Source organism: Gavia stellata, chromosome 16 (genome assembly GCF_030936135.1).
Source record: "Gavia stellata isolate bGavSte3 chromosome 16, bGavSte3.hap2, whole genome shotgun sequence".
NCBI classification, from domain to species: domain Eukaryota; kingdom Metazoa; phylum Chordata; class Aves; order Gaviiformes; family Gaviidae; genus Gavia; species Gavia stellata.
Window position 1 is genome coordinate 10,268,669 of NC_082609.1, and position 13,702 is coordinate 10,282,370.

The following is a 13,702-nucleotide window of genomic DNA, read 5'->3' on the forward strand; positions in this document are numbered from 1 at the left end:
GGAGCACACCAGAGAAAGGGAGTACACACCGGCCAGTCTCTGCTGTGAAACCTTTCGTACTGTCGTTCCTTCCCTTTGTCAATAAAAGAGGCTGATCACTCTGCACTGTCCTCCAGCTCCTTGGCAGGGAAGGGGCCCCCAGCCTGGTCTTCCAAGCTGGAGGCAGGAAGGTTGCACAGGGCAGGGGGGGAAGAAGCAGCTCGTGGCCCCGCTCCAGCCTCTGCTTACAGGGAAATCAGCAAAGGCCCAAGTGCTGCCTGCACCCCGTGGGCCCCCAGCCCCGTTGCTGCAGGGGGTGACACACACCCGATGCCCATGTCCTGCAGGTCGGCACCAGGAGCTCTCTGAAGCGGGACTGCGCCAAGCGAGAGCCCATGAGCAAGACATTCACACCAGCTTGAAAGAATAATTTATTTTAACAAGGCAAAAGAAGTGCTAACTGCCACAAAGAAAGGGAGCGGCACAGCACATTCAGTCCCAATGCCACAAGCCACAGCAAACAGTCTTTCATGCCTGATTATAACTGTTTCTGTCTAATGAACGTCCTTCCTCCATCGCCAGAGGCTTTGCGTAGCTCAACTTGCTGGCGCTGAGCCTATGACTGTCACCTGTCTGTCAGTCCCTGCTCAGTTCAGAAAATGGTCACGTCAAACCTGTGCTTACAGGCAAAACTACGAGAAAAGGGCAGTCACTGCAAGTCCATTTTCTCCTGCTTGAGTGATGCGATGAAATCCTTGTACTCCTCGGGATAGAAATTCTTGTACACGTTGATCTTTCTCTTAATCTGCTTGGGAGTATCCTGGTAGTAGTTCTTCTCATCTCGAGCCATTTCCTATGACAAAGAAGAGGGTAAGTCAGAGGATTGGACCCAAGAGCAAACACCAAACCAGCCCAAAGGCCCACCCAGGATGGCTGTGATCACTGCCTGACTCAGACAGGCACGTGGCCAAGGTTCAAAGTGCTGCTTCCCCTTAAAAATCAGCTGACTACAAAACAGGATCCAGGATAGAGAAGATTAGCGATTCCCATCCTTCAGAAGAGCCAGGAATGAATCGCTCCGGGTGCTCCTCGCTCTGGGAGAGCCAGTACTTACCTTGTAGTTTTCCCCATGGTTCTGTATCATGTACCGCACATAGTCAATGAGGTCTCGTGAGAGTGTGTTTGACTTCTTCTCAGGGAGACTGGCCTCATATTCCATCTCTAGGCAGAGAACAGAGACACCATGAAGCAGGGGAAGGAAGCATGCAGCACCTCAGAGGTTCCCCAGCCTCTTCCCAAGATCGAGCCCTGCCAGTACTGCAGAGAGGAGGTGGCTCCTGCAGTACAGCTCGGCTGCTCACACACACAAAGCTGCTTCCCAGCACAATCGTGCAGGAAAACGAAGAAGACAACAGCCCTCCACATAGGCTGCAGGCATCCAGGCTGCGCTGCGGCCCCTCTCCAGCTCACACCACAAGGAGTGGAGCCTTTCTGCCCAGGCTGCAGAGCGTGACTGTTCAGAGCTGCCCAGCCCACCGCTAAAACATATGGGGTACTGCAGCCACAGTTTCTTGTCACCCTTGTGCCACACACCAGCACGTTTCAGAGTAACAAGAGCCCTCTTGGGGCTGCAGGTAGAAATACTGCGAAAAAAGCAGCACAGGAGGGAAAAGGAAATTCATGAGACAGAGGATACAGTGGAATGGCAGAGCTGCTGTCCTGGCTCCTGACTCAGCTCCGGCCTGGCTGGGAACACCCAGCTGACTGCTGCCAGGGGGCTACTCCTCTACAAGCCCACAAGCCTGGATAAGAATTAACAGCCTTCCCTGCCCCTGGCACAGCACAGGCGATAAGGACTGTCTGGCAGCACAAAGACAAGAGACAAAATAACACACAGGGCCTTGGGAGAACCCCAAAGGCAATAGCAATGGTGTGATTCAGCAGAAAATCTGCCAGGGCTGGAGGTGGTGAAGCGCTCCCTGGGGAGGACAGAAGCAGCACTGACCGTTCACCACGTAGGGCTTCCGCACTATTTTCTTTCCTTGCTCCCGTCCATCACTTTCCACTTCCATCCCCTATGTTAAATGAGAGAGAAGGCAGCTCAAGAAAAGCCCATTTGGAAGAGAGCTGTGTCACCACATGTTGCTCCCAAAACTCCAAGCTGCTTATACAACAGCTGCAAGGACCAGGAAATCTCAGCTACCTTAAGCAGAGCCTTATTTGCACTATTAAGCTAACCCGTGGGCAAGCCAGTCACCCGAGCAATAGTATGTGAATGGAAACAAGTGGCAAACAAGGTCACTCTTGGTTTTTTTCATGGTGTGACGTTTCGTGGGGCCACCTTTCTCCTGGAAGCGTTGCCCACCAACGCAGGCAGGCCAGGCTGGCACTGCTGTACACAAAGAGGCTTTCTTTGTAAGCAGGAGCAACCCGGCTGCAGCATTCCCAACCCCACCTCTCTCTGGCAAGTCCCAGAAGATTGATTGACGTTATTTATACTTGTTCCAAAGTCCATTATTTCCCTGTGACACCATAGCTCGCTCCCACGTCAGGATCTTGGCAAGTAAAGCATACTAATAAACGTAATAAACCCATCCACCTACAGAAACTAACCTGGAGCCACCTGACCCGCACTGTAAGGCAGGCTGCTCTCCGCGCTGCTTCTCCCCAGCCCGGCTGCGTGTCCTGGGGGAGGCCCGCTCTGCCCCCCACAAAGAAGCAGCCCCAGCCGAGCCCCCCCTGCCCTTCCCCGGCGGCGCACGGCACGGCGGCACTTACCAGCAGCTTTCTCCTGGGGATGGGGACGGCCTTGTTGGGATCCTCGGCCAGGCCCATCTCGGCCAGGTTCTGCGCCACAGACTTGGTCGGGTCCCAGGCATGGCGGATATGCGAGCTGCGGGGAGACAGGCAGCGGCATCACGGCCTGCGCTCGCCCTCCGCGCGTGGGTGCGTGTCCCCTCCCCACAGACAAGCGCCCAGCGGGAAGCGTAGCAGGACCCCCGCACGGCGGCGGGCTCACGGCCGCCCTGCCCACAGCCCACGCACGGCCCCGCGTCCCGCCCGCGCCCACCCCCCGCGGCCTCACCAGGCGATGCGCGGGGCGGCGCGGCGGCGGGCGCTGCGGTAGAGCCGCTTGCGGTTGACGTTGTAGGAATACTTCTGCCGCCGACTCTTCCCCTTCGCCTTCGGCATGGCGGCCCCACGCTGCTGCTGCTGCTGCTGCCACCGCCGAGGGCCGGGCCGCGTCGCGCGGGGCGGGGCTGCGCTATGGGGCACCACGGGAAGTGTAGTCCCGCTCCTGCAGCGCCGCCCGCTGGGTGTGCTCGCTATGGACTACAACACCCGGCATGCCCCGCGGCGGGGCGCGCGGCCTGCCGGGAGCTGTCCCCCCCCATTGACTGCCGGGAGCGCGCGCCGCTTCCTGGCTACGGCAGCCGGGGAGGGTCGCGGGTGGTCACCTTCCCTGCGGGCCGCAGCCATGGCGGCCGGGCCTCCCCCGCCGCTGGAGCCCAGCCCGCTGCCGGTGTTCAGCGAGGAGGGCTTCGGGGACAAGTTCCTGCGCAAGACCCGCGAGAACCCCCTGGTGCCCCTCGGTGAGGGGGAACGGCCGGGGGGAGACGGGGGGGGGGGGGGCGCTGCGGTGAGGGGGAAGGGCCAGGGCGATGGGGCTGGTGATGGGGGAGGGCAGTGAGCAGTGGGTCGGCCCCTCTTGAGGCCAGACCCAAGGGGCTGCCCTCCGGGGGGGCATCTCTTGTTTGAGGGTGTTGTCTAACGAGCCAGCCACGCTCAGGCGTGGGGGGACGTGAGGGGGGAAGGCGGGAGGAGGTAAGAGCCGACCCTGGCAGCCCCCGCCCTGCTGACCCGTCCCTCTGTCCTTCCCCGCAGGCTGCCTCTGCACTGTCGGCGTCCTGACCTACGGACTGATCAGCTTCAAGAGAGGCAACACCCGTCAGTCTCAGCTGATGATGCGGGCACGTATCCTGGCCCAGGGCTTTACCTTCGCAGCTCTCCTGGGAGGCATGGTGGTCACAGCCATGAAATCTAGAAAGTGAAATCAGGCAAGAGAGAGGCTGCGGCTGCGGGCAGGTGCCCACCAGCCTGGGTCTCAGCTGGCAGGGTGGATTCTGGCTGCGGATGGAGTTTCCTGAGAGACGGTTGTGATGTGTCCGTGCAGCCAGTGTCAGAGAGGCTCTGTGTTCCAGAGCACTGGAAATGTGGCTAATACAGCTCTGTGATTACCCTGAAATTTGGGCCGTGGCATTTTTTGTTTCCCTGAGAGCTTATCCTCCCACAACACTGGAGACTGCACCTCACTAAGGCTTTCCACCCCCATCAGACCTCTTGTCCCTCCTTGGTGCTGTCACAGTCTGTTAAAATTGTGTCCTGTGGGTCATGGTCTGCGCTGAGGCGTGGCTTTAGTCAGGTGGTGCAGCAGCATTTGAGAAATGAGCTGCCTGCGTAGGAAGGAACAGCTCTGTTTATGGCCTGATTCTGGCAGGACAGTTCATAAGCAGTGGGTGAGTTGTTTGGGGAGAATGTGTAATCTGTTTGGTTGCAACCAGTGAGCAATAAAGTAAATTGCAGCAAGATTCTGACTGATACTGGATTGCAGAGCATTGAGAAGCCGGAATAATAAACAGTGTAGAAAGGAAGGGGAGCAGGCACGGCTGCCTTGAAGCTGTGGTGATGCAAGCAGGACACAAGAGATGTGACTCCCTGTGAAAAGAACTTGGGAACTCGCATTTCCAAAATGGAGCCTGGCCATGTTCTCTGGGACACGCTGCTGCTTCGGCTGCTTTTGCTAGGGAGTGAGTTCCTGCGCAGCTCGCTGCTTTGCGTGAGCAGGAACTGGCTGCTGAGCAAGTTTGCTGTTCCCAGAGGGAGCTGCACTGCCTGTGTCGTGACAAACATCATCACAGGTGGCTCCAAGTCCTGCCGTTGGTGTTGGATGGCTTGGATCACACCAGGGGTGTTTGGTGAGCAGCAAGACGGACAAGACTGTACTCTCCTGTGCCAGGGCTGCAGAGCGGGGAGGAAATGGGGCCGTTGGTTCTGTTTGCTCTGTGGCTGCGGCAGCTTGTGCCTGTCTGTGGGCAGAGCGTATCTCTGCAGGGGAAAAGGCCGCAGACACCATTAACCATGCTGCAATGTTGAGCTGCCTAGGGCATTTCCAGGCTTTGTTCCTTGTGTGTCTGCATGTTGGTGCCTGTGCCCCGGCCCTCCCTGGCCTGCAGTGGCTTTGCAGCCAGCTGCCTGGCAGCTTGCTAATCCCGCTTTGCCCTTATAAGCAGCTCTGGAGGACAGGGCGAGAGGTAAACTCGCTCTGCCCATGAACAAGCACTTGGTTTGTCTCATCTGGGGAACCATGGTGCCGGTGGGCCTGGACATGGAGAGGGAGAAGGCTCTTGCCCACCAGAGCTGGTGAGGGTGGGGGACAAGCCCTCGCCGGTGCTGAGCAGGGGGAGCTCCACCTCAGCACCGGGGAGCCTGGTGCTCTGCCTGCTGCAGGGCTGTGGCGCTGCCTGCCTTCCCTCGTTGGCTGCCTGCTCAATACGTCTTTGCCAGAAGAAGCTGCTTTTGGCTGCCTCACTGGCACTTCCAGCCCGGCCAGCTTAGGGCAGGGGTGTGAGAGGCAACCGGTGGGCAGATCTGCGAGCGCAATCCCTTGCCTGCCTGGAGACAGGCGCAGCGGGCTGGGGAGCAGCTCGGCCCGTCTGGACAAAAGCAGGAGCTCGCAGCTCCTGGGGGCAGAGCAGAGCCCCTGGATCCTGCTGCCATTGCTTCTGCCCCACCCTAGTGCAAACCCTCTGGCTGTTCCCCTGGCTCCTATTTTTTCTTGTAGGATGTGGTTCTCTTCCAGCCCCATCCTTTCCGCAGGAGGCTTCATGGCTGTGGGTTCTTCTAAACACACATGTGCGTGTTGCTGAAGCAGAAAGACAACAGTGCCCTGTAGGATTGGAGATGTCGGTTTATTTTAACAGGTAATTTGAACAGTCACAGATAACCAAAGCCAAGGGGATGTAGAACAGCTGTGGGCATGGCTCCCCAGGAGCTGGCTGCCCCTGCCTGACATGGAGTGCATGGCAGCTGGGGGACCCAGGGGCCTGGCTGCCTGCCGGGGCTGGAGGGCCAGAGCGCAGGGGGGGCTCCCTGCCCCCAGGAAGCAGCCAGAGGCACTTCCTGCTGCTCTGCAGTGAAAGGCGGAAGCAGGCAGCCAAGTCCCGAGGTATCCTGCATCAGCATCCATCCCACACCACAGCAGAGGTGCCTACATATGCTGGAGTGCAGGGGGACAGAGTAGGAGCAATCAGCCCTATGGACAAGGGGGCACAATCCCAGCACACAACACCGAGTGACTCCCTATGCACCCATTTCACTTCCCAGCCCACTGCTGAGCCCGTGCCCCAGAGCCTGGGGTGCCCAGTCACCCCATGAGGGCTGCAGCAGCAGGGCAGGTGACCTTCCTGACTCATGGAGCCATAGCTGCAGGGCAGGAGAGCTCTGTACACTTGCTTTTTGGCTGAGCAGAGCTGTGCAGTGAGGCTCAAGCAAATGTTTTGTGGACTCTGCTCCATGTCCCCCCAGCCCGCTGCTGCGAGACCTTCCCAAGCCCCTGGTGGGCCAGACCTGGGGCACAAGCTCCAGGCTGCCCCACAGCAGGGTGTATGCAGGGCTGCCCCACAGCAGGGTGCATGCAGGGCTGCCCCTCTCCTGCTATGTGGGAGTTTTGCAGGTTTCTAGGGCTGGGCCTCTGAGCTGGAGGGGCTGGTGCCAGCCCTGCCAAGCAGAGAGAAACCCAGTGTTTGGGCTGGAAAGCGTGTGCATTGTGGGGCGGGGAGCGGGACTGAGGCATCTTGCCATGCTGCCTTAAGTGTGCAAATCCAGCGGAGGTCAAAGAGAAGCCACAGAGTAGCTGCAGACAGATACACGGGTTGTTCTCCAGGGACAGCACAAGTCCCGGCACCAGAACTCTGCCCAATCCTGCTCTGGGCCCCTGGGTTAGGGAGCTGGGGGCTTCACCTGCCCCACAGCAGCTGGACCTTCCTATCTGCTTCCCTGCAACCACACAGCCTCCATCTCCCATCCTAGTAGCAGGGGAAGGAATAGAGCAGAGCCAAGGGCCCACAAAGCCTGGCACCCCACATTCCCAACTGCTGGTGGTCTTGGGGGATGACAGAAAACATCCTGCACGCTCACCCCATGGCCCCTTCCTAGTGCCCTGCACTACTGTGCTGCCTTGGCACCAGCAGCCCCACAGGACAGATGGGACACAGACACTGCAACTGCTGCTCGGAGCTTTGCCAGCTTTTTCAGGTGCACAGCCAGGCTGGGGAGAGGTCTGCTGTGCTTGGGGCAACTGCTGGCATTTCCAGCCCAGCCTGGGTGCTGAACTCACATTCCTCACTCCCTGCTAGCCCAGCAACATCGCACTGCGGCTGCGCTCCCTGCAGAACCTTGTGTTGCATAGCTGAGTCAGGGCTGTTCCTCCACACTCCCAGCCCCACAGCCAGCTCTGCTGTAAACCCTGCCAGAAAGGCAGATGGGAGCTACGGGTCCCACTAGGATCGCTGCCTTGGGGCTAGGACCCAGGCCCAGACATGGGGCTGCCATGCCTGCACCTGCCTGGCACCAGGACAGCCGCAGGCAGGTTTATTCCCAGCACAGGGGTGAGGTGGGGAACACGGGGTGGGGTGTTCCCCCTCTCACTCAGCCAGGGCCCTGGGCACAACCTCCCGCAAAGCCCAGGCCGGGGGCTCCCCAGCTAACTCAGCTCTGCCACCCAGTGTCGCTTCCCGGGGAAATGCCACAGTAATAAATAAGTGTAAAAAGAGACCGATGCACCTTTTAAGCAAAGGAAAACCATGGGGAGAGTTACAACCAGTGACTCGAGCACAGCCGAGGCGCACACCAGGGAGCAGGGGACTGGCAGGGTGAGGCCCCTCCTGGGCTGGCCCCGTGAAGCCGCCCGGCTCAGTGAGCTTGGCCTTGCCCTGCTGCGCTCCCGGCTGTGCCAGTGGCAGCTAGCGGGACAGGGGCGTCTGTTTGAGGGAGATGAGCACCGAGCGCATCCGCGAGACATCCTTGCTCTGCTTGCTGCTCTTGGGGTTGAAATCACAGAGCTGGGCCACCTTCTCCCACTCGGAGCCTGGGGTTTCCTCCTTGGACTCCTTCAGGAATGCTTCCTCTGAGGCCCTGCAGAGACATTGAGGGCTGTCACTGGCAGAACTTTTTCCAAGGAGACCCTCCCCTCCGTATGGGAACCCCTCGTGTCCCCGCTTCCTGTCCCCTTCCTACAGCTAATGAGCTCAGCATCCTCTGGGATCCGGAGACCTACAATGCTCAAGGCTGCTGCTGGCTGCACTCACCCAAGATACCATTCATCCAGGGGCACAGGGATGTCTGCCTGCTCCCAAGACTTCTCTGTCCCCAGAGCTGTCCCCCAAAAGGCACAAGACCCCACGGCTTTGCCTCTTCAACTAGCCCCCACAGGAGCATTTCCAGGAGCTCCACTTGCCTCCTAAGACTCCACCTTTTGGAAACATTCAGCTGCATCATCCTCCCTTCAGGACCTCACCAGGGCCCAGTACCTCCCAGCATCCCCCCTTCCCTTGGCTGGGCAGCCAGCGCTGGGGCCAGGACCCCCAGACCCTGCGGGGCAGGATACGGTCTGTAAGAGGCACATACACATAGCCAATCACATCGGCGTCCGGCTGCTGGTAAAAGGCTTTGTCAGCGATCCTAGCCCCCGAGGCACAGACAGAGAGAGAGCGCAGAACAGACAGGCAGGCAGAGGGTTAGGAAGAGAGAAACAGAGAGGGGGTTAGCGTCCTCCCACAGAGCATGACCCACTCATCACAGCGTACGCGGCACCAGGAAAACCTGCCGGTGATGGCAGAGCTGCAGAGACAGTGCCCCAACCCTGCCCTGATGCAAGGCCCACGGCAGGGGCAAGGCACTGAGATCCCAGGGTGATCCCAGTATGGTCCCAGCCAGGGCCGCTCTGCATAGCCACCAGAGCCGCTTGAAGCCCTGGTGCCTCTCCCCTTGCCTGACAAAGCTCCATCCCTGCAGGGCTGGGCCCCACTGTGGGAAAGGAGGCCCCCAGACATCCCAGGAAGGCAGATCTGGCTGCACAGCAGCTCCCATTGCAGCCCTCTTGGCCATGCTGACACCGACATACCTGTTGTTTGCCCGGTTCTTCTCCATCTGCTCATTCTGACGCAGGTTCCACTCCTCCAGGTCCTTCTTGGCCTTCTCACGCCATTCCTGCTCAGTCACCTTTGATGCCGCATCTAAGGCCAGAGCGAGACAGACCCCATCAGCCATACTAGCACCCACTGGGCCAGCTGGGCAGCCACCCAGGCCTGTCCCCAGTCCCCACTGGTACTGTCTGAAAGGCACCAGTGCTCTAAGGACAGCAGATCTTTGGCAGGGGCAACCACATGGCGTGGGGCACGAGACACCTCTCTGCGATGCAGCAGGGTCACTGCCAGGTGAAGGACCCCAAGGGCCCCACTGCCATGTCACAAGGTGCCATGAGTGGGGACACACACGGCCTTGGGTCTCACCCAGCTCCTCCAGGCGCTTCTTCTGCTCCTCCCTCCACTTGCGGATGCTCTCAGGTTCCTGGGTCAGACGGTCAGCCTTGGCTATGGCTGCATAGGCATCCGTGGGGCCATTGGACTCCTGCAGGACACGAGCACCTCACCATCAGCACCAGCTCTTCCCACAGCCTAGCCCAGCCACCTTGAAGGGCTGGCAGCAGGGCAGGACCCCACACTCCCAGCACTCAGACAAGCCAAGAGCTAGGGAGGGTGACAGCCTGGGACAGTCCTCAAAGTGCTGCTCGAGCTGCTGTCGCAGCTCCCGACCCCAGGCCCAGGCCCTGCCACCCAGAAAGACTTCTAGCGTTCCCCTCCTTGACTTGCTGCCCACTGCCAACACAGCTCTCGCATCCTCTGGGCAGCCCCACAGCAGAGGACAAACACCAGCTTTGTGACATGCTCTCCACCAGCACCAGGCTTCCCTGGCCCTGACTCAGGCTGAGGCAGCCCCAGGACTGAGCATCATTACAGGCTTGGCCACAACAGACACAGAGAGCCCAGGCGAGGGGCAGGGCCCACAGGAGGTACCGCTCTCTGCATGGACACCAGCCTGCAGGCAAGAGCCTCCCTCGCTCCTCCGAGCTGAGCTGCCTATATAGCTCCCATCAGGCTCAGCACCATGCTGGCTCAGCACCTCTCCCAACAGCTTCCGCTGGCCGGGACACCCAGCTCGACATCAAGCTCAGCAATGGGATTACAGCTCTCCTCCAAGATCCCCAATCTAATTAAGTCTGCCTCATCTCTAATGTGATTATCATCCTGTAAACTAGGCACGGTCAATGCACATGCCACTCTGCTGGGTGCCGAGTGGGGTTAAGGGCTTGCCAGATGCTGGCACAGCTTCTCCTGTAGCCAGCAGAGCTGGGCTTTGGGCTCACAGAGGGAGCTGAAACCCAGGCGGGTGGGCCCAACAAAACACCCTTGGCCACGGGGCAAGTGAGTTTAATGGGAGATGCTGCCAGGACTTGGCAGCAAGGCCACAGCAAAGACAGTTTCCCGTGGCAGCCCCGTCCTAGCTCTGGCCTCTGCCAAGAGATGCTCCTGACTGCCGTGGAGGCCTCTGGGAGCTACCCAGGCTGGAGAGAAGGGGCTTCTGTGGGGAATGGAGGATTTTTCATCTGCTCTTAAGGCCCAGGCACTCCCTCAGGGCATAGGCCACCTGCAAACAGATTTGGGGCAGGTCATGGCAGGCAGGACCAACGTTCTCTTCAAAAAGGGGTGAGAATGGAACAGCCAGGACTCCCTGCTGAGACCCAGACCTTTGCAGAAGCACCACAGCTGTTCTGGGGCTGGATAGCAAACTCCAGTCAATCCTGGGGGCAGAGCAGTGGGGTGCTGGCCCCATACCCACCCAATCCCACTTAGTACCACTGTGCCAGGGCAAGGGGCTGAGCTCTCACCTGAAAGACATCTCCATTGACAGTGGCTCCTCCATTCTGGAAACCAGCTGTAGAAAAAGGAAGAGAGAAAGAGAAACACGACTACGGCAGCTGCAGGTGATCCCAGAGGGGCTGGTGTTCATGGAAAAAGAAGCAAGTCAGTTGCTGGAGGATGTGGCTGTGCTCTTTCCAGCCCAGCACACCCATTTACAACAGCTCCACATATGTGGGCCAGGCCCCATGGTCTCCTGTCCTTGGTGGGATTCAGCCAGCACTTCTCTCTCTCTCCCAGACAAGCCTCTCCAGGCATTTATGTCTTTATGATGTTTTCACTGGTATTTTTTCTTATCTGAAGATTAGGGAAACTGTTCCAGGCATAGGGCTGGACACAGGCAGGTGCCCTGACTGTAGAAAGACAACCTGACCAACCCCAACCTGCAAGCGGCCAGGCAGAGGCTGTCAATGGACATAGGCAGGTGACTCAGAAGCTGCTGGCCAAGTACTTAGCAGTGCAGGGCTGCAATGGGAAGGCATTCCTGCCAGGGACAGAGCCCACAGAAAGACTGCAGTGTGCTCCACCAGGAGAGGAGGGCAGGTGTGCATGCCAAGGTCCTCAAGAGCCCACCTGGGGGCATGCCCCTGGGACAAGCTGCAAGGTTAGGACTGGGAATGAGGCACCACTGACATCCACAGCTGGGGTACAGCCCCGTCTTCCCCCCAGCCCCAGAGAACACCAAGCTGCACACGAGGGCCACAAGACCAGCCCCGTTCAGGCCTCTCCGCTGCTAGGCAGACAAGAGACTTTGCAGGAGGCAGACTCCAGGCTCTGAGCTGCCACAGCTCTGATGACCACAGGGCTTCTACTGGGTGGCTAGCTGCAGGCACAGACAGTTGCACAGGCACAGCGCAGCTCAGGCAAGCACCGTCCCCACAGTGCTCACCCCCATGGTGCAGCTCCGACTACTCCCAGCTCCAGCCTGTCTGACTGCATTTATCACCATGGCTGTCAACACCTCACTGGGCCCAGGTCTGCCTCCGCAGCCTTATGTGCAGAGAGCTGAAACCACTGCTCCACAGCCAGCACACCCTGTGGGCCTGCATTAGGGGAAGGAGCCGGAGTACTGTGGCAGCAGTGTCCCTGTGTCCATGCAGAGAGCAGACCCTGAGCCCCTACCACCTACAAAAGCCCCCACAGACTGGAGGCAAGAGATCAGGATTAGCACCTTCTACCTGCAGGGCCTGGGACCACAATGTCCCCAATGGAAATGCCTTCCATTTTGCACCCCAGAGGGCTCTCCTGTCTGTGGGGACAGCGACAGAGCTGTCGCTGCTCCTCAGCTTCGCCTGGATGCCTCTCACACTGCCCTAGTTGGGGACACTGAGACATGGAGACAGGGGTCCATCCAACCCAGGGAAACCAGCCTGAGCACACGGGGGAGGAATCGCCCCATAGTTGGCAAGTCCCAGCTCAGGATTCACCCCACACCCTGAGGCTTGAGAGGGAACCCCAACATCAAGCCCTTTGGGACCAAGCACAGGCCCTGGATAATCACAGAATCATTAAGGTTGGAAAAGACCTTTAAGATCATCGAGTCGAACCATCAACCCAACACCACCATGAGCACTACACCATGTCCCAAAGTGCCACGTCTACACGTTTTTTGAACACTTCCAGTGATGGTGACTCCACCACCTCCCTGGGCAGCCTCTTCCAATGCTTCACCACTCTCTCAAGTAAAGAAAATTTTCCTAATATTCACTCCTTGCTGGGATGTAGGCCTGGCCTACCAGGGAACTCCACTGCCTGCCCACTGGGGGTGCAGCATGGACCCCATCGCCCACTAGGAATGCTGTGCATCCCACGAGGAACCCCAGTCCCATGGGGGGTGCAGTCTGGAGGGAACCCCTCCCTGCCCTCGAGGCAAGAAGGGGCACAGTCCTCCTTTACACCCACGGGGGTGGCAGCCCCCTCCGTGCCCACCGGGCGTGCAGCCAAGCAGACCCCGCGGGCCCCCAGACGTGCCCGCCCGGCGCAGCGCGGCGCTCACCCGGTTCCGGCGGGGCCGCCTGCCCGGCCGGGGCGGTGGCCGATTCGCCGTCGGTCGGCCCGAAGCCCTCATCGTTCTCGATGCCCGCGATCTCGCTCTCCTGCTGGGCCAGGAAAGCGGCGGCCGGGTCCTCCTCGGCGCCGGCCCCCTCGGACGAGGAAAAGAAGCCGAAGTCGTCGGCCATGGCCGGCCCGCCCGCCCCGCTCCCGCTCCGGCTGCGCGGCTCGGCTGGGCTGGCTCCGACTGGGCCCGGGCGGAGCTGTCACTGCGGCGGCGGGCGGGGCGGCCGCGCTGACATCAGCGGCGGGGCCGCCCCGCCGGGCGCGTCCTGCTTCCCCGCCTCCCGGCGCATTGCCAGGCCGCCGGCCGGGGCCGAGCCGCAGCCAGCTCCCCGCATCGCCGCTGCCGGCCGGAGTCGGCACGGGCCGGGCGCGGCCCCACCGCGAGCACAGGGGGCCGGAGCTACTCGGCCGCTTCCCCCCGGGCTCGCAGGCCCGTGGTCCCGCGGCACCGTCCCCACCCACGCGCGCGCTCGTAGCTCTCCGGGGCGGGAGCGGGCGGCCCCTCGCAGCCACCATCTTGGCTGGCGGCCGCCATCTTGGGTGGAGCCGCCGCCGGTGGACGGGCCACCCGGCGGGACGGGAGGTGCCTAAGCAGTACCCACCCGGTGGCGGACAGGCCACCCCGGGGA

General features: G+C 60.3%; 3 protein-coding genes across 14 annotated transcripts; 1 reads left to right on the forward strand and 2 right to left on the reverse strand.

Moving 5' to 3' along the window:
* Positions 1-464: 464 nt before the first annotated feature.
* On the reverse strand, positions 465-3,171 carry NOP16 (NOP16 nucleolar protein). The gene is made up of 5 exons (XM_059825461.1): positions 3,065-3,171; positions 2,754-2,872; positions 1,985-2,044; positions 1,094-1,200; positions 465-832 (listed from the first exon to the last, which is right to left on the reverse strand). The coding sequence occupies exons 1-5, from the start codon at positions 3,169-3,171 to the stop codon at positions 689-691; spliced, it is 537 nt and encodes a 178-aa protein (XP_059681444.1). The 3' UTR covers positions 465-688.
* Positions 3,172-3,438: 267 nt separating this feature from the next.
* On the forward strand, positions 3,439-4,557 carry HIGD2A (HIG1 hypoxia inducible domain family member 2A). The gene is made up of 2 exons (XM_059825475.1): positions 3,439-3,572; positions 3,865-4,557. Exons 1-2 carry the CDS (start codon positions 3,458-3,460, stop codon positions 4,029-4,031), a joined length of 282 nt encoding a protein of 93 aa, XP_059681458.1. The 5' UTR covers positions 3,439-3,457; the 3' UTR covers positions 4,032-4,557.
* A 1,372-nt stretch (positions 4,558-5,929) lies between these two features.
* On the reverse strand, positions 5,930-13,198 carry CLTB (clathrin light chain B). Of its 12 annotated transcripts, none has more exons than XM_059825196.1 (6): positions 13,012-13,198; positions 10,985-11,031; positions 9,549-9,666; positions 9,161-9,272; positions 8,665-8,718; positions 5,930-8,172 (listed from the first exon to the last, which is right to left on the reverse strand). In XM_059825196.1, the coding sequence occupies exons 1-6, from the start codon at positions 13,193-13,195 to the stop codon at positions 8,001-8,003; spliced, it is 687 nt and encodes a 228-aa protein (XP_059681179.1). In that variant the 5' UTR covers positions 13,196-13,198; the 3' UTR covers positions 5,930-8,000. The 12 variants fall into 12 exon arrangements, with proteins under 12 accessions (XP_059681179.1, XP_059681180.1, XP_059681182.1 ...); XM_059825197.1 differs by having other exon boundaries at positions 10,985-11,045; positions 13,011-13,198; XM_059825199.1 differs by having other exon boundaries at positions 10,985-11,010; positions 12,991-13,198.
* Positions 13,199-13,702: the final 504 nt, after the last annotated feature.